The sequence below is a fragment of the Elgaria multicarinata genome, chromosome 6, assembly GCF_023053635.1.
Source record: "Elgaria multicarinata webbii isolate HBS135686 ecotype San Diego chromosome 6, rElgMul1.1.pri, whole genome shotgun sequence".
Classification (NCBI taxonomy): domain Eukaryota; kingdom Metazoa; phylum Chordata; class Lepidosauria; order Squamata; family Anguidae; genus Elgaria; species Elgaria multicarinata.
In genome coordinates, this window is record NC_086176.1 from 102,959,874 (window position 1) to 102,980,016 (window position 20,143).

The following is a 20,143-nucleotide window of genomic DNA, read 5'->3' on the forward strand; positions in this document are numbered from 1 at the left end:
TTACTAAAAGGTTAAATTGAGGGGGCTTTACAATGTTCAAATAGTACACGAATATATTTTCTGTACCAACTTACCATGCTGATCAACATAAACCAAGTCATGATATTTGGTGCACTGAAAAACTGAACTCATGTAATTTCAAATATTGGCCTGGTCAATGCATTCCGTTAACCATTTTGTGGTTAAGCAGCATGGTTCAGCGTGTTGTCTGAACGGGGCCAATGTTACTTCCAATTTCAGCCTTTCCGTCTCACTCATGGTGATTATTAGCTCATGCAAGCTGCCATCCTATATTCACTTTCCTGAGAGTAAACTCCACAGAAAACCATGAGATTTATTCTGAATAGGCAGGTATAAGATTGCACTGTAAATAACTAAAATCTAAGGTGTGGTGCTTTCCCCATTTAAATTAAGAACATTTTCAAGAGCTAACCAATAATAATAAAAAAGTAATATGTATTCACTTGCTTGGATACTGTAGCTTTTTTTACTCATGTGCATCTGGGATTTTTGAGCAAATAATCATTGCTTGGATTAAATAAATGGGATCATTAAATGAAGCAGTGTGTGAAAGACAGCAGCAAGGGTTACAAAGTGGGTTAGCATAAGAACCTATGAGCATCCCCACTGGATCACACCAAATAACTATCTAATCCACTATTCTGTTCACATAGATCAGCCTTCCTCAACCTGGAGCGCTCCAGATGTGTTGGACTGCACCTCCCAGAATGCCCCAGCCAGCTGGCTGGGGCATTCTGGGAGGTGTAGTCCAACACATCTGGAGCGCCCCAGGTTGAGGAAGGCTGACATAGATGTTTCTGAAAGCCCACAAGCAGCACATGAGTACAATAGGGCCCCTCCCAGGCACATTCCGCAGCAACTGGTCTTCTGATACTGGGGGCAAACTGTAGCTATCATGACTAGTAGCCATTGACAGCCTTATCCTCCATGAATGAGTCTAATCCCCTTTTAAAGCTGTCACAGTTGGTGGCCATCACTACATTCTGTGATAGCGCATTCCGCAATTTGATAACGCACTGTGTGAAGACGTACTTCCTTTGATTTGCCTGCATCTTCACCACTGAGCTTAGTTGCCTGACCACAGATTCTAGCATCTTAAGAAAAAGGCAAAAATCTTCTCCCTATTGGCTTCTTCCACACCACACATAATTTTATACACCTTTATCATTCTCCCCTTACTCACCGTTTTTCCAAGCTAAACAGACCCAGACTTTGTAACCTTTCCTCATAGGGGAGATGCTCCAGCCCCTTGATAAATTTAGTTGCCCATTTTTGCACATTGTCAAGCTCTACGATAACTTTTTTTTTAAAAAAAAATGGTGACCAGAATTGCACACAGTATTCCAAGCGTGGTCACACACACATTTGCATAAAGACATTATGATACTGGCAATTTTATTTTCAATTCTTTTCCTAATGGTCTCCAACATGTAATCTGCCTATTTTTTTTTACTTTTTTTAAACAGGAGCTGCACAGGCTGAGTTATCCACCATAACTCCAAGAACCCTATTCTTAACCAGTCATTGTCAGCTCAGCCCCCCATCAGTGACTAGGTGAGGGTAGGAATTTTTGTGCCCCAATGTGCAATGGCCATGTTGGCTGGGGATGACGGGAGTTCTAGTACAATACTTCTGGAGGGGAAGCTGCCTTAGGTTTTCAGCCCTTTGAGCATCAAGCCATTTATACCTATGCCCGATACTCAAGCTTGAAATGTTCAGCTCTACCTCCCTAGTTTTCTGTTGCATACAAATAAAATAATAATGTAGCCTTGTAATTGACCCAAACACTTGTGTGTTCTCCCCCTGCCAAAGAATGAATTCAAATTTTAAGAATATTTCTAAATCAGAATATTTCAAATAATAATAGAAAATTTCAAGTAAAAATAGGAACACATCTTAGAAGATTTCAAGATAATATAAGGAATCCGTCTACTATGGGGTCATGAATGTACAGAGTGGGGAGCAAGAACAAGAAAAACGATAACATACTCAAACGGTTAAGCATAAGAACTCATCAGAACAACAAAGAGTAATGGTACAAAATAAAGATAGTGGGGGGAAATAATGAAAAGATGCAGACATGTTTTTGTGTTTGAGGCACAAAGGAACTATTGCAAAAGCACAACTGAGCTGAAAAACAAGGGAAGGAGAAATGACGAGATGGAAAGATTTGGAATCCAGGAAGAAGCCCTGCTTATTGGGAAATAACTTCTCACCTCAAGTGGTGCAGATAATGTAACTGTGGGAGAACTGAGGCTACGAGGCCGTCTTATCTGAGGCTCAGTTAGATGGTTGTTACTGTTTGATGTTGACCCAGATGCGCCATCTTCAGCAAGCTACGTCAGAGGCAAACACAAGTTAGCTACATGTTATGACCTTCCTGGCTGAAAGCTGAGCTATTTCATGATAAAATGTTTCCAAACTGTACAATTCAGTGAATGATAAAATATCATGCTTTCAATAATGCAACCCTGCCTAGGAAGAATGCTGTACCTGGAACAATTTGTGATTACACAGTCAATATTCTGCTTTTCAATTCTAAATACATTCCAATATGTTTATTTTAGCAGTGTTTTTACAACTATTTCATCAAACTACAAGAGTGAAGTGTCTAAATTGGTGGTTTATCCAATGCTCAAATTACTTGGCTGTGTGTGTAGAAAAGGCCCAAAACTCTTAGCTACTCTTGGGAAGGCTACAGGGTGTATACGATTTGACCAAGGGCCAGAGGTTTGAGTTTTTGGATTAATCCATCATTTTTTAAAATCTATCTCCTTCTCCCAAATTTTGCAATGTTAGTATATATTATATATTGCATTATTGTATATTATTAAGGTACAGGAAGTTAAGTATAACTGACATGTGTTTCTTCTTTCATCACCTCTAATGTAACGTGCCTACAAGACTTACCAATGACTATCCCCCATTTCTGACCGACTAGGAGCTCATCTACACTAAGCAGGATATTGCACTATGAAAGAGGTATATAAAAGGCAGGAGCCACACCACTGCTTCATAGCGGTATTGAAGTGCATTGACAACTGTTGGGGCTCATTGACACATACCATATACAGCTTTCATAGTGTTATATCCTACTTGGTGTAGATGTGTCATGGACCCCAACAGTTGTCAGTGCACTTAAGTACCACTATAAAGCAGTAGTGTAGATCCTGCAGTGCACTTCAATACCACTATAAAGCAGTAGTGCAGCTCCTGCCTTTTATATAGCACTTTTATACCGCTTTCATAGTGGAATATCTTGCTTGGTGTAGATGAGCCCTAGGTTGCTGCCTGTGTATTTGCAACCGTATGCAAATGGTCAATTTAATATTGGCTTCTCTCAACATTGGTACTTTCCTCCCCACTCTCCCACAGCACCAGACACTTTTGGAGGAGCAGAAAAGAATAAAAAAGCTACACTGAAATAGGGTGACCATATGGAAAGGAGGACAGGGCTCCTGTATCTTTAACAGTTGTATGGAAAAGGGAATTTCAGCAGGTGTAATTTCTATGAGGTGAAATTCCCTCTTTATCACAACAGTTAGAGCTGCGGGAGCCCTGCCTTCTTGACCAGATACATGCATACAATGACACCTGCTGAAATTCCCTTTTCTATGCAATTGTTAGGTACAGGAGCCCTGTCCTCCTTTTCATACGGTCACCCTACTTGTTCCTACATCTATCTCCTTGGGTTCCCCTTAAACCAGGATCTGACACCCATTCAAACTGTGGTTTCAGACAGAGGTTAATGGGAAATCTTGGTTAGCCTTAATTAGGTTTAATGTTAATGCTGCTGAACAAACATTAACCCTTGAATTGCTCCAAGGATGAGGCTGCATGGAGGGAGGATGAATTCCCCGGTCTGGCTCCCAATTTGTTAAGTGCAGTTAACATTATAAAACAGTGGTTTTGGTGGGGTTTTGTACTGATGTTTTGGTTGTTTTATTATGTTTTCATATTTTTAATGGTAATTGTTTTTAGCTATTTTATACTTTATATGTTTTTATAATTTTGCTGTTGGACACCTTGGGTCTTTTTTAAGACAAAGGCAACTAAGAAATCCAAATCACCATCATTATCATAATGAAATTGCACTTGCCAATTCACAACTAGAGCTTCATTTAGGCAAGTCAGAATAGAGAATTTTGCTTCTCTTCATCTAGTTAAAAGTTAGCACAGTCTTCTCCGACTTGGTGCCTTCCAGAGGTGCTGGCCATGTTGGAGAAGGCTGAGTTTGCACAACTTCACATTGCACTGACCCTAAATTTTCTCAATCCTGAATGTAGATATTATTAAGCTGGTTAGGGGTGGTCATGCGTTATGTTGCAGATCTTGTAGGTTTGATGCGTAGCAGAGCTGTCATTTGCCAGTGCTACACAGAACAGCTCCTTAGTCAATGTACATCTTTTCACTTAGAAGCAATTATTTACCCAGAAATGGTCCTATCCCATTCATGTCTTTCATTCTGAAACCTGATACAACTGTGGAATGGAAATGTCTCTACACGCTCTAAATTTTCCATTGCTTTCACTGGATAGCAAGTTTCATACCTGCACGATAGGTCGAGTCCAAGTTGTGGTTCGATTGTTATGATTGACATAATAAGTACGTCCCTTAGCATCTTTCCTCTCTTCCCAGCCCGAAGGTAAGCCCGGTGTAGTATGTACATAGGCCACTGATGGCTGTTTATGCAAGAAATTACCATAGCGTTACTTTGCGGCAGTTACTTTTCTATCAAACAGTATTTGTAGCAGTATAACTGGGAAATGCGTGTTAGCACATCCCGTCCTCTAAAGGTAGGCTCCCTTACACACAGACGTTCATTTCCATCCTAAAGCAGGGTTGGCAAAGACACAAGTAAAGTGAAATGCACTGAAATCAACGTGCAATGCACCGAAATCAAGCACTGCCCAGTCTGACAGACACACCTTTCATTTTATCCTTGCTGAAGATGTGATTTATTCATGAAAGATAGATATCAGGAAGGGCAGAAGAGTAAAAAAAAAAAGTCTGAATGGAATCAACACACAACCGCTAAGAGCCGTAAGAACAAGGTCTGTTACTCTCATTGAGTAGATTTCCTTCTTTGAATAGTGTGTAACATTTGTTTTCATTTCCTCAAAAAACCACAACCCATAAGTGACTAGTGGGTAGCATTTGCCTTGCTGGGTTGCAGGATGTGCAGCCCTGAATACAAATACGTTGGTTAACAATCAATCTCTGTTGGATTCCTGAAATGTTAACCCAGTCATTTAATATATGGGATTCATAAAGATGTGAGCATTTTATTTATTTTGATATTACGCCTTTCTTCTAGAGTACATCCCCCCTCCCATGTTATCCTCGCATCAACACCGTGAGGTAGGTTAGGCTGGTAGATCATGACTGTCTTAGTCACCCAGTGAGTTCTGGAGCAGAGAGTGGGTTTGAACCTGAGCCTCTCCCCAGTTTTCATCAGATACTCATTATTCACTACATCACATTGGTTTTACGCTTTCTTATGAATCAGCCTTCTATCCACTGGCAATAGAAAGATGAAACCATAAGCCTATGTTCACTGACAGGTCCAGAAGCATCGACTCTCTAGAATGTTTGATGAATCATGTGTGCGATGCATATGCAAGCATCTATTGTGGTGCTTGTGCACCTGGTGGAAAGCCATGACCCTGAAAATCACCTGCTGTTAACTGCAAGCCCGGCTAAGCCCCACTTTGGTATCTGAGAAATCACTGGATATGGCCCCCATAACTATCAAACCTGGGAATTGCTGTTCTCTAGATGCGATATCTGTTTGAACCTGCAAATACCAAACTTAGAAATAACTGGAATCCTCGGAGGCTGGGCATTTTAAATATTGGAAAATAGGATATATACTGCAACCTGCTGTGAGTTGCAGTATGATTTGCTACTCAAAACAAACAAATCTTAGAATAAAGGCCTCAAGCACCGGAAACAAGAATTCATCATGCACAGTGATGAACATTTATGTGATTACTGGCACAGTTTCAATTGGAATCATGGGTACAAATTTGAAAGCTGTTTTGAAACTCTTTTTAAAGAAGCAGCAACAAGAAGAGATATTGCTTTCTCTGTAAAAGATGGAGCGCTTTTAAAATGCAATTGATGATGATTGCATATTAGAAACACACAAGCAAAAAGATGAAAAAGCCAGAAAAGGGCCGCTCAGCAATATCAGGTCTATAAATGAAACCATGCAGGATTGTGTGTAATTCATTTGAGAGCCAGCCAACACTTCTTGCTCTGGTAGCATCTCACTTTTATGCACAGCCCATCGTTCTAAAAATCTCTCCACTGGTTTGAGAAAATCTAATGTCAAATTCAAGCCCAAGGGAGCAAAACCTATGCTCTCTGGGAGGGTGGCTAAGGGTTCATAGGGCTGCAGACCTCACTTTCTGGATATGGGTTAAAGCGCCCCCCCCCCCCCCGATGCAGCAGCAGAAACCTACACAGGGCCACAAACAGGGTGCATTCAGGGTGGCTGTGGATCTCCAGGACCCTATGCTCTCTCATTCCCTTGAAACACCCCACAAAAAGCTCTAAAAATATGCCAGCCTTTGAGCTGCATAGTTAATTCCCTCCCATGGCCCACACCCCGCTCCCATGTTGGCCATGGTGAGCTGGCCAGGTTCTAGATGCAGTGTCATCTCCCCTACTGCAGTAGGTAGGGTTCATTTGCCAAAGTCTTAAAAGAAAATATTATTTTAACACACTTTGTGATACGACAATGGAACCAGTTACCTAGGGAGGTTGTGGGCTCTCCCATACTAGAGGCCTTCAAGAGGCAGCTGGACAGCCATCTGTCAGGGATGCTGTAGGGTGGATTCCTGCATTGAGCAGGGGGTTGGACTCGATGGCCTTTTAGGCCCCTTCCTATTCTATGATTCTATGACAATTAAATTTCCCTCAGTGCTTGTTTATCTTTGCTGCTTTTTGTATCGCACTAACCAACTTTAAGGAACATTCTTTTGAATTCATTCTGAATGCAATACACTCACAAAATACCTGTTCTGCTTTTGTTGTTGTTGCTAAAATAAAGTTTTAGATTGTGAAAACCTTTGCTTGAATTTTTAGAACTTCCAATTTAGCAAGTAAACTAAAAAAAAAAAAATACAAAGAAAATCGTAAACAGTTAAGATGGGTTTTTGGTAAAAAGATCAGCAAATATGGCCTCAGAGGGAAATTAAAAAGCCAATTGGACTAGGTTCCTGCCCATCCCAAAGTAGCCTGCGTTATTAGCTAAGAGGCAATAGAGATTTTTCTTTCTTTCCTCCATCAATCCACCACCGAGAATTGTGACTTTAACCTCAGGCCCTAACAGTAGCATAAAGGTGTTCAGGATAGAACTTTGGATTCACCATTATTTTTGTGAAAATCAATCCATCTGTCTCGTGCAATGAGCACAGAATCCACTGTAGATTGATCCATACAATTGTATTTGTTCCTCTCTGGACCCACAATGTACAGCAACTACAAAGTCAGCCTTTGGGAGGAAAAATGTCTGAGTTTATCCTATGTTCCAAATCAACAGCATAAAATGTTAGTAAAACTTCAAGTGTGTGTCTCAGTAAATAGGAAATAATGTAACTGCCTAAGGCATTTGATATATCTGTTTTTAAACCCACGAGACACAAAGATTAAAACTAATAAGGTCACATTGTAACATCTGAGAAATTAATTGTAATTCATTCTATCATTACTCCTTTCTCTTTCCCCTCCAGTTCATAAGCAAATCTGTATGAATGTAATATCTAGTGAAAAAATGGCAATGGATTAAGGAATGCACAAGTGCCAATGCCTCAAATTTCTCAGTACAATCTTTGTTTTTGCAACTCAGAGCTTTCTCATTAAAAATCACCACCGCCTGATGACAGAATATTTGTCAACTTCTTTTGTCCTTTATAGATTTCATATCATTTGCAGGTCAGTACCACTGCCAACGCTAAGAGCATTCTTTAAAGGCACTATGCTTAAAATATGCAAATGTCACTTGTGGCTGAACTTTAAAAAGCACGTACTTCTGTGGCTCAAGAAGGATACTTGAGATCTGAATATTGCAAAGAGCAAGTTAAAATCTGGAATAAAGGGAAAGTCCAGCATCAGCAGGTGGCATCCTTGGATGAGTTCCAACGACCCACAGCCACAGCTGCTGCTGCCCTGGGCCCTGTTTTCTGGCATTCCAATAAGCAATGGGCAGCCCCCCCCCGTCATAATTACCCACAATGTCCTGGGGCAATGCTATGTCACTGTGGGGCATTTGTGTACAATTGCAATGGTGGCTGGTAGGTGCTCATTGGAAGAGCACCATTGCTCTCCTCTTCTTAAACTTGCCTCAACATCCAGGTAGATAAAAAGAGGAGATGGTCCAGCCACTGAGAGGGGGACCATTAGAAGGCCTCATGCTAACAGCCACTAGAGAGCCTCAGCTTGGAGCCAGACCCAAACAGGATGTATTTAGGGGGAGCTAAAGAATGGAAACCCTGCCAACCAGTGAGCTGCTGTGGCTCCTGTTACAATTGACAAAACCTGCCAACCTCTCTAGGGATCTCTAAAGGGCCTGTCTAGGAATATTTAAAGCTTCCTGGAAAACAAAGTGAGTGAAGACCTCCTAGATTCTTAAGAAAGCCTATTCTCATTGTCCTGACCCCAAACCTCTCTGAGGAAGCTCTGTATATTTGAATAATTTGAATGGGCAGGCAGGTCCCATAACTCAGGCCTGTCATTCCCTTTTTTTAAATGCTGGGGTCCAGTGCAAACCATCTCCAGCTCTGTTCTTCACTCTAGACAGGTTCCACCCTGAAAGAAAGCCCCAAAATAATTTTAAATAGTTAAATAAATGAACTAGAATTGCTGGTGGCCACTCATGATCCTTGCTTACTGGCTGGGGTTATATTCTGCCCGCACCCCTTCTTCTGGATTTTCCAAGTACTTGCTTTATTTATTTAAACCATTTCTATACAGCCTTGTTTTATTTAATACATTTCTAAAATGCATTTCTGTCAAGGAAGTTTACAATTTCTTTAAATACTGAAAAAAACAAATACTGCGGAAAAACAAAACAGAACAACAACGCCTACCCCAAAAGAATCACCAGATTAGAGCTCATTCAGCCAAATGAAGGTTTCTTCATTAGCTGATGGCATGAGCTCCTTGACTTGGGCTTCCTCATTTCTGCCTTCCCTCCGGGCACACAGGTCTTAAGCAGTCCCAGGGAAGTGGGGGAGGAGCTGCCCCAGTAGTCATCTCAGAGTGTTGATGGACCCTTCAGGAGTTGATGGCACAAGCTCCCCCAAGATGTACAGTTCTTAAGCAGCCCCAGGGAAAGAGAGAAGGTGAGGTGGAGGAAACAAAGGTGATTTATGGGCTTGCAGCATGGCAGTGTAGGCTGGTGGCTCAGATTTCAGTGGGGTCGTGAACCCATACTATTTCACTGCCCCCCCCCCCAAAAAAAACTGACATCCCATTTATGTTGTATTTCATCCCTCTCCCACTTTGTAACTCTCTACCTCTGGTTCAAGAAGGCATCGCACAGGCACATCACAATACACTGAAGTCAAAGTTCTGGCAATTATTTTCTCTTTGGGATGACCTATGGACTGTGGGGAGCAAGTTCTGCCCTAGTGCTTATTTCCTTGCACCTGTAAGGTATAAGAAGGCGTTGGGAAGCAGCCTTTCAAGAACTAAGCTAAATTTTAATAAATTTTAAAAGTATGCTCCAAAACTGGCAGGTTGGGCTGGGGGCTGGGAAGAAGAATTGTGATCCATGTCGTAAGTCATCTCATGGGCGATATCACATGGTGCCCAGGTCAGCTGCTGGATGAACTAGCGTAAGGATTGGGGGAGAAATATACTTTCCCAGCAACTACAATGGGCAGTTTTGGTGCTGAGAAAAGGCGATTTATCTCACAATTGAGGCACAACATGGAAAGAAGACATCTGCACATCCTGCAGCCAAAGAATTAAATGCAGAGTAATTTTCCAAAAAATGAATCGTTGGTTGAAGATCTAAAAGGCTGACATTCTGAAGAGAAAACCAAAGAAGAGAAGAGAAAAGGAAAGAGATTGAGTCGATAGATGAGGATATATTTGGCTTGATAAAGATGTTATTACCGTTGACTCTTCACCACCAGTGACAGTTGAAGAACGAACTCTCCTAGATGGGCCGCTTGACTGTTAAATAATAATGTTACAGTTAGGGGATGGATCAAGAATGGAGGTCACAGATTACATGCATATCTTCAGCAAAAGGAAGTAAAAAAGCCCATCCTGGGTAAAGCACTGAATTGACTTTACCAGGAAGGAAAGAAGATACAAGTCATCAATGATGAAGTGTTCATTACTTATTACAGTAGGTGTGAAGTGCTAGTCTGAAATATCCAGCACCTTGATCCTAAATGCTTCTGTATGCATTTTTCTTCTAGAGATGGTAGCATCATACAACAGCAATTCCTGAATAAGGGTCACGCGATTATTACACCAGCATAGCTGTCCACGATCATCCAAAGCACTCATATGCTGGAAGCAGTGAGTAAAGCAATATGTGAAACATTCCTGGAATTAAATCTATTGCTTTTCTTCAGACAGGATACAAAGAAATGTTCTAAGACAGGAATCTGAGATATTTAGAAATTAGATGAAGCTGCCTTTTTGGGTCCCAGCGAGTGCAAAGGCTTGAGTAGAGTCAGGCTGAAAAGGAAAAAGCTGATCTTTGTTAATGATATTGCCCCACCAGGAAAGAAGAGAGTAAAGTGTGCAGGAGCAGAGGGAAGAGCTCAATTGCTAAACGAAGAAAAACTGCTGCAAGGTTTTGATCACATGTTAGAGGTTTGATCACATGTAGAATTTCCCAGCATCTAGATAATATTTTTAAAAAATATTTCTGTTTTCTTGAATTGTGACAGTGTTCAATTTCATTGACATTTAAAAGGGGGGAAAATCAAATTAAGAATTCATTATTGCTCATGCAAGCTGCCACATATAACAGTACTGTCAAAGCTGTGTTGAATGCGTTCTCATGCAAACCACCCCTTTCTAATGGAGAGAGGAGTTGAAAAAAGCTCTCTAGCAGTGGCACGATTAGCCATTTGTATGTGATTATAATGAACAGAGCACATAAAAAAGGTCCACAAACCAGAGAGCAGATTTAGCCACATCCAAAATTGACATGCAGTGCAATCCTATGTATGTTTATTTGGAAACAGGGATGCTTTAGAATTCGTTTGGTCGGCATTTCAAAGCCAATCTGGCTGAACTGCAGTTCTTGGGAGTACTGTTTGGATTGGACTGTGATTAGTCCACTGATTTTTCAATACAGATTTTGGCTTCCCAAAAAAGTGTCATGGTGTATCTAAGAATGCATTTTCCATGATAAAATACATTTAAAAATACGCATTTTGTGAGAAAATACATTCAAAACGTATCTTTAAATGCATGTGAATTTTCATGTGGATTTCTTTAAATTCACAGAAAACTGGGAAACAGGAGAGAATATATGCAAAACTGAAATGGACCAGGAATTTCACAAATTATGTTTGAAAGTCCCCTGAATTTCAAAAGCAGTTTGGTGTGTGCAAAGCCCTGCTAGGTATGCTGAATAAAAACACCATTTTCTGGATTACAGTTGAGAATAATACTACAACAAGGAACATTTAAATTTGTAATTTTGCATTGCTGCTGTTTTTATCTGGTTGAGCTTTTATATTGTATTTTATATTATGGTTTTATACTGTTGTTTTATAGTTTGAATGTTTTTAATTTTTGTGAACCGCCCAGAGAGCTCCGGCTATTGGGTGGTATAGAAATGTAATAAATAAATAATTAAATAAATAAAACATTGTTGAATAGAAACAACAAAATTGCAAAAACAGTGTTCGTCCACAAAGCAAAAATGGAAACAAAACTTCTTAAGAGGCTCTGGCACTTTTTCCTGTTTACCCATTTTATCATTTTAGCGTATATTCAGAAAATAGAAAATTGTTCCACATAATGGCATGGGTTACGAAATCATGACAGTGGCTAAATACATAATTTTTGGGACCTCATAACATGGGTTTAACCCCCCCCCCACTCCACAAACATACACAGAGCACAATCCTATGATATCTACTCAGAGGTTCTATCCCACTTAGTTCAACTCGGCTTGCTCCCCGGTAAGTATGCATAGGATTGCATTAGCTTACTTACTTATGGAACTTACTTATAAGCAAGTATGCATAGCATTACCCTCTAAATCACTAATCCAGAGAGCCTGGACTTCTATTTCAATGATTCCCCTTTCACACACAACTTTGACACATCTACATCCATCCATTATAGCACATGAATTCACCCACACACCACAGAACTCATGTGCACTGACAATACCCTTACAAAATCTACTCATATGCAAACTGGAGAAACAGCAAGCCTCAATATACCAGGATGCATAGAAGCTGTACAGTCAATCTAGCAAACAGTTGCAGCAGCATTATCATCACACATGACTTCTTGCATCTTTTCCAGCCTTTGCCCAGAACATGTTTTTAAATCTTTGTAAACTGCCCAGGGTGCTTTGGCTATGGGGCGTTACAGAAATGCAATAAATAGTAATGAATAATAACATTTCCACTTCAGGATTAAACCCAGGTATAGGGAGCTGGGCACCATCTGGATGTTTTGGACTATAGTTCCCATCACCCTCAGCCAGTATGGCCAATGGTCAGGAATGATTGGAGTTGCAGTCTAAAACATCTGGATGTCACCAGTTTGCCTACCCCTGATCTAGGCTCTTTTCAATGGGAAACTCTGCCCTAGCCAATTTATCACTGGGATCGTAACTGAAATAATTCTGACAGGAGAAGGTGCCACAGACCCAAACAGATTGAAAATAGAAGTCGATATGCAAAATGTTTTTTTTTTTTAAAGGAAAAGGAAAAACAAGAAACCAGAAAATCCTACTTACTAGTGATAAATGGGACTGTTCGGCAACTGCATCAGTTACACTGCAAGACCTTAACCTTGCTGAAGGATCTCTTTGCTGATGGAAACAAAACATAGCAAATTATTAAATTTACACTGTGTTCAGCATTCTGCCTACCCCACCCCAAATCGAAATAAGTCAGAGATTTACTTTTCCACCTGCTCAATTTAATTGCTGGAAATCAAAATCTCCACTAAATTGTTTTGCTAAACAACTTCAGGAAAAGGGACCATTATTAACCCTGCTTTTGATATCACCAGACTGGCTACAGTTATCCGTGACATAAATGCTTAATGTTACTAGCAAACGGTTGAAGCCATGGGTGTCCATCAGTCAGAGACACAGACAGTATTGACTGAACCAAATCCCCTTTCCTTTATTTGGCGGGAGTTCCAGAGCAGATTTGGGGGCTGGGGATTCAAAGGAGAGAGGAAGGTGAGGTCTTGTAGCATGAACGGAGGGAGGTTCACCCGTGCAACATGGGATGCAATCTACTGTTCATTCTTTGAGACTGAAATTTCAACAATGTCCCTTGAGCACAGGATCTCACTCAACAAGTATTTCTTTACTGGGTGAAAAGGACAACAGTTTCCTTATTCTTATGTTTGTGGGCACTAATTAAACAAACTGAGAAAAACGCTGGACTGATTTGCAACTTTGAGCTGAATTGTCATTAAATTACTTAGGAATTTAATAGCTTTATTATACAGTTCTGATAGGACTGCTGCCTAAACTATACACATACCTGAGAACAATCCCCATTGAATTCAATGGGTTATTATTAATAATAATATTTATATTCTGCTCAATTATCTAACAAAGATTCCAGAGCAGTGAACATAGGTATAAACGGTAAAAGAAAGAAGATTAAAAAAGCAAATTAAAAGCAGAAAAACAGTGGCTAATCAGCTGAGGAAAACTTCTTGAAACAGAGTTGTGTTCAGGAGGTGCCAGAAGCAGCCTAGTATTGGCGCCTGCCTGACCTCCAGGGGCAGGGAGTTCCACAGAGCAAGGGCCACTATGCTAAAAGCTCTTCCCCATAGGTCCATAGCATTTTTTTAAAAAAAACTTAGCTATATGAGTGGTTGTTATATATTGTTTGTTTAGCTGAAATGCAATACTAATTCATTCCTCCCCTCCAAACCCTGCCCAATGAATTTATCTTGAATACTATGACGTTGCCACCATTCTCTTTGTTGTACACTGCTTTAAGAGCAACCTCTGGGAAGGCCGAATACAAATACATTGACAGAGGCAATGTACATAATCAACAGAGGCCTCAATATTGCAGCAGGTTATCAGTCCATGTTCTCCTGCCATGAATAAATTCAATCTCTCCCTTCCAATGGCCTTTTCTCTCTCCCTTTATACCACTAGTCCATCTAGCTGTTGCATTCACGTCCTGCTTGTGGGTTTCCCATAGGTAGCTGGTGGGCCACTGTGTGAACAGAATGCTGGACTAGATGGACCCTTGGTCTGATCCAGCGGGGCTCTTCTTACGTTCTTGGTATTGTCTGCGCTGACTTGCAATGGCTTTCTAGGGTTTCAGAAAGGAATCTTTCCCAGTGCTTCCTTCAGTTGATGAAGACTGAACCTTCCTCTCAGGCACAAGCACTTGCTCTTGTTCACAAGTACCCCTAACTACCATCTTTCCCTTGCTATCTAAATCCTGGTAAGCTAGGCAGAGAAAAGCCCTTTGCCATAGAGCTGCCTAAATAGCATTTATCAGGCAGTTTTGCGGGAGAATTTTCCCTTTCCATCCTTTTTGGTAGATAACTGATCCTTTATATGCAGCGTTTTCCAACCATGGCTCCCCTGACCATTGGCCTAGCTGGCTGGGGATAATGGGTTTGCAGTCTGATAATATCTGGGTTAGGAAAAACTACTTTATACAATCATGTTGGTGACTTGTGGTAACTTCTGTTGTGACAGGGGTCAAGCAAGGGGTAAATTTGGGGTATTATATTTCTGAGCTAACCAAATATATGTCTGCCCTTTCAAGCATCAGGATGGAAACCACAAGGAAAGAAATTTGCTATGAAACCTAGGAAGCACTGGCCAAAACAGCATTTGATAGTGCTTGTGGAATTCTTAATGGTTGTGTCATCAGAGTGGCCTCCTGGAGTTATGTAGGCCTTTCTCTTCTGGCAAGGCAGCGATCTTTTCCCCTCATTGACTTTTGCAATGCTGGTGCTGCCTTGTTTCCATCTAGGAAAACGTATCCATCTTTAGCAAGGATATCTCGAGATGGCTCTTTCAAGAGGTCGTACCAATAATATGGCACTAATCCAGTGATGTAATCACATACATCAAGAGTCTTCATTTTTTAGAAATGGTGGTGGACATTACTTTATAAACATTTCAAATGAAGGTTCATTGCAGCTGGACTGCTGGAAATGATGTGTTTCTTTCTTTTTTTTAAAGAGTTATTGTGGTAGAGAAACCTCACAAGAAAAAAAAACAATACTCTAGAAATAAATTTTTCATGCCAATCTGTATTCCCTTCCTAGCATCAGCATTTCTCCTATTTTTTAGAACTGACAATGCATAGAACAAAAGCATCCATTCACACAAGAATTCACACCAGATGCAGGAAAGTTCCATAGCAAACCAGAATAAGAACTTCTCACCCACTCACCCCCAGTTTCCCACCATTCCCAGCTATATTCCCTGTGAAAGATGGCAAACACTGGAGCAGCAAAAAAGCCCTGCTGTCCCTGTCTCCTCCTCCTCCTCCTCCTCCTCCTCCTCCTCCTCCTCTATTTCTTACCCGCCTTTCCCTCTGGATCGAGGCAGGCCACAACACAAATACAAAACACTATAAAATACATATAATTGCTAAAAAGCATATAAAATGAATACATTATTAAAAGGCAGCAAATTATTAAAATGCATCTTAAAATTCAACTGGGTAGGCCTGCCGGAAGAGATCAGTCTTTATGGCTTTCTTAAATTCGGAAAGACTGCTAAGTTGGCAAATCTCTCCCAGCAGGTCCACAGTCTGGGAGCGGCAGAAGAAAAGGTCCTCTGGGTAACGGTTGTCTGCCTAGTTTTCGCTGACTGGAGTAAATTCTTCCCAGAGGACCTGAGGGTGCAGGGCGGATTTACTTTCTTCTTTCCCTTTTTTGCTGTGAGTTTGATCTGAATGAGATATGCTATCGCTAAGCAAGAACCATACAGTGAGTTGCTTAATAATATATTATTGCTACTGGATATATTATTGCTACTGGATATTGTTAACTGGCCTACTGGCATGTCTTCTGTTTATTTACATTTTGGTATGTTTTAAATGAAGTGTATTTGAGTTAACACTGTAATGTAATGTAATGCTGTTTTATGAACTGCTTTGAACAAAATATGCTGTGGAAAATGCGTTATCCAAACACTATGACTTATGTTCTTATTTTATCAATAAGAACGTAAAAAGAGCCATGTTGGATCAGACCAAACGTCCATCTAGTCCAGTGCTCTGTTCACACAGTGGCCAACCAGCTGTCAACAAGTGAACCACAAGAAGGACATGGTGCAACAGCACCCTCCCGCCCACGTTCCCCAGCAACTGGTGTATATAGGCTTACTGTCTCGGATACTGGAGTTTGCACTTAGCAATCAAGACTAGTAGCCATTGATAGCCTTCTTCTCCAGGAATTTATCCAGCCCCCTTTTAATGCCATCCATAAATTGGTGGCCATCACCACATCCTGTGGTACTGAATTCCATAGTTTAACTATGCGCTGTGTGAAGAAGTCCTTCCTTGTATCTGTCCTGAATCTCCCACCAATCAGCTTCATGGGATGACCCCATTGGGTTCTAGTATTATGGGAGAGGGAGAAAAATGTCTCCCTATCCACATTCTGCACAACATGCTTTTAGTATGTTTTGGAGAGCATTCATTCTCATGCCTACCTGTGAATATTATTAACAATGTGATGGTTATTTCAGACAGGTTGCTATGTCCATCAAAAACTATTAAGCAACTTTACAGGGTTACTAGATCAATGTAAGAACCACATTAAACAATTACCATGAACAATAGGAAATCACGTGATACGCTTATCACATCATGCCTTGCCCCCATTTGATGTCCACAGAACTGGACTTGATCTGGAGAGCAGCCTGTAAATGATTCACACATTCCAGGCAAACTTGCAATAGCCATAGTAATCATGTGAGAAATGCATTTTGTGTACCCACTTCTATTTCACCACAGTCATCTTTGCTGGTAGCAGAAATAGCTCATTGAAAGCATTTTCCAGGATGGTCATATTAGTATAACCATTTCTTTATGGAATCTTTCCTGCGAATGGCCATTTAAACAGGATTTCATCATCCACTGATATTTAAGTTAGATTTATTTGGCTCTGGGCACAATATGCATATTTGTTGAGTATTTTAAAGCCAAGATATTGAAGTTCTTTATCTCCCAAACAACAAAAGGCAAGCTGATAAGGTGTCCCATTAAACTGTGATATACTTCATTTCCTATGTACCATTTAATATTTACAATTGTTTCATTTAATGCAATTAAAACACCCTAGCGCTAGCCTTATCCCACACTGGCAGATTCTTTCCAATTAGCCAGATTTTAGCCCACATTATTCTGTTATATCCTTTGAATATTTGACCCCACAGAGTTCAGCTATCTCCAGATATGAAAATGTAATCTATTAAAATGCCAGCGAGGGGATACATTTTAAATTTTGTAAGCATTTCAGCAATTAGAAGTCATGTGCTCAGAAGGACAGTAACACATGTTGAGCTAAGGTTACTTACAATCATAGAAGAGAGTTGTTCCCCATTGGAATCAGGAGTGATCTGAAACCTTCGGTTCAGTTCCTCTGACAGCTCTTGAGGGCTGGTCCGAGAGATGGGCGAAGCTGGTGGGGGTGGCAAGGATAGGCTTAAGGAATCGCTGCTTGCATTCACTTCTTCTGAAATGGTTTCCCAAGGCTGACAGAAAGGAAAACGCCAACAGTAAGTATGCAAAAAAGCCACCTTCCTCGTCCTGAGACCCTAGACAACTATTTCAAACAATGTGTACAGTTCTCAGCTAGGCTCTCATCGAGTGAACATAGAAAACCAATATGTACTTTTTCAGTCTCCTTACAAAATGATTAGCATTTGATAATCAGCTTTGCTCTAAGCATACTGTGCCACTGACTTTATATAAGGACATAATGAAGCTGTCAGCAGCTTAGGCTGATATACCAACTGCGCCCTTATCTGGACAGAGATAGCCTAGCTACAGTTATCCATGCTCTGATAACCTCTCGTTTGGATTACTGCAATGCGTTATACGTGGGGCTGCCTTTGAAAATGGTCCGGAAACTTCAACTGGTACAAAACAGGGCAGCACGGTTACTAACAGGAACTGACCGACAAGACCACATCACGCCAGTCCTTTTCCAGCTTCATTGGCTGCCAGTCCAGGTCCGGGCCCGATTCAAAGTGCTGGTATTAACATTTAAAGCCCTAAACAGCTTGGGGCCAGGCTATCTGAAGGAACGCCTCCTCCCGTATTTACCTACCATGACCGTAAGGTCATCCTCAGGGGTCCTTCTCCGTGAGCCCCTGCCAAAGGAAGTGAGGCAGTTGGCTACCAGGAGGAGGGCCTTCTCTGCTGTGGCACCCCGGCTGTGGAATGAGCTCCCTAAGGAGGTTTGCTTGGCACCTACATTATATGCTTTTAGATGCCAGGTGAAGACCTTTTTATTCTCCCAGCATTTTAACAGTCTATAAATAAATTTTAACTTGGTGTTTTAAATTTGTAATTTTGCATTGCTGCTGTTTTTATCTGGTTGAGCTTTTATATTGTATTTTATATTATGGTTTTATACTTTGAATGTTTTTAATTTTTGTGAACCGCCCAGAGAGCTCCGGCAGTATAGAAATGTAATAAATAAATAAATAAATAAATAAATAAGAAAAAACAACCGAATACCTACAACTGGGGCTTCTATGACTGATTTGTAATAAACACGAATCTGTAAAGAGTCTGAATGGTAGTTGCATTTACTTCCCACCCACACCACACTACCCAGAAAAACAAGATTATCAGAATTATTCATAGTTGCTATTAATTCTAATGTTACATGCATCTGATGCATCCACATTCTGAAATAACAGGGCAGTTTAAAATTCGAATCCAATCCTATGCACATGTACTCAAAAGAAAGCCCTATTAAGTTCAGTAGGGTTTACTTCAAAGTAAATATGCAACCTGAGTACATTGATAACCAATACCTATACTAGCATTAAGTCTTATTTAATTTTTCTGTTGTCCAGTAATTATCAGCATATACCTGGGAGCAACGAAAATGGAGAAAAAGCATAAGTGTCTGTTTTCTCTAAACCTCTTGCATTGTATATTTTATAATCATGCCTTTAGCACCCATTTTGTTTTGAAGCTTTAATTCAAATCATTTAGTCATTTTAAAAGGGACACGCTGCAAAATCACTTCAGGCAACACAGAAGGGTCCATTTCAAGTCCTGCACGTACTTCAGGTATCTCGGCACCTTCCAAAGGCTCTGGATCTAAGTCTTCACTAATGTGTCTCCTGGATCGAAACCTTCGGTGGGCCGCCTCTTGATTTATCTGCCTGATGTTGTTGTCTGATTCGGATGTCGCATCCCTGAAATGTTGGGTTGACAAAAGAGTAATGAATTGGGGGAGGGAGTGTGAGCATGTGTTAGAAGCAGTACTGTTAAATTAACACCAAAATAAAAACCATCGTTTCAAGGCCTATAAAGTCTCCCCTATCCACCTGAGATTTATTAACAAAACCGACAAGCGATACATTATTTTTCTAGGTCTCTGGCAAGTTAAATTAAACAATGATCAATCTGTACTCCAAAGCAAATAAAGCCTGTAGCCAGTCTCAGCCCATTAGCTTCATCAAGGGCAAATTTCAGTGATCACAGCTGTAAACATAAGCAGCAAAGCCCAAGTCAGAGGATGTACAGTATTTAAGGTGCAGCGCATAATTTAATACAACCCTGTTGCTTCATTGGTACAAATCTATTCTGTATGAATGCTGACCTGAGAGAAGCCATTGTCAAGTGACGCAAGAGGATATCTCAACCTCTGCTGCTGCTTCTTTTCGTTTTTGAAGAAGAATGGTAGCAAAAGGGTCTTAACCGTTCTA

General features: G+C 40.6%; 1 protein-coding gene across 15 annotated transcripts in view; it reads right to left on the minus strand.

Moving 5' to 3' along the window:
• Window positions 1-20,143, minus strand: part of NEDD4L (NEDD4 like E3 ubiquitin protein ligase) — a 289,888-nt gene that overhangs the window by 55,040 nt on the left and 214,705 nt on the right. For 8 of the 15 annotated variants that reach the window (XM_063128205.1, XM_063128204.1, XM_063128206.1 and 5 more), the window contains 6 exons: window positions 19,498-19,630; window positions 17,771-17,947; window positions 12,980-13,054; window positions 10,150-10,209; window positions 4,572-4,703; window positions 2,238-2,357 (listed from right to left, as the gene is read on the minus strand). In XM_063128205.1, coding sequence (XP_062984275.1) covers window positions 2,238-2,357; window positions 4,572-4,703; window positions 10,150-10,209; window positions 12,980-13,054; window positions 17,771-17,947; window positions 19,498-19,630 — 697 coding nt within the window. The remainder of the gene's footprint in view (window positions 1-2,237; window positions 2,358-4,571; window positions 4,704-10,149; window positions 10,210-12,979; window positions 13,055-17,770; window positions 17,948-19,497; window positions 19,631-20,143) is intronic. The other 7 variants (XM_063128207.1, XM_063128198.1, XM_063128199.1 and 4 more) reach the window with 3 other exon arrangements.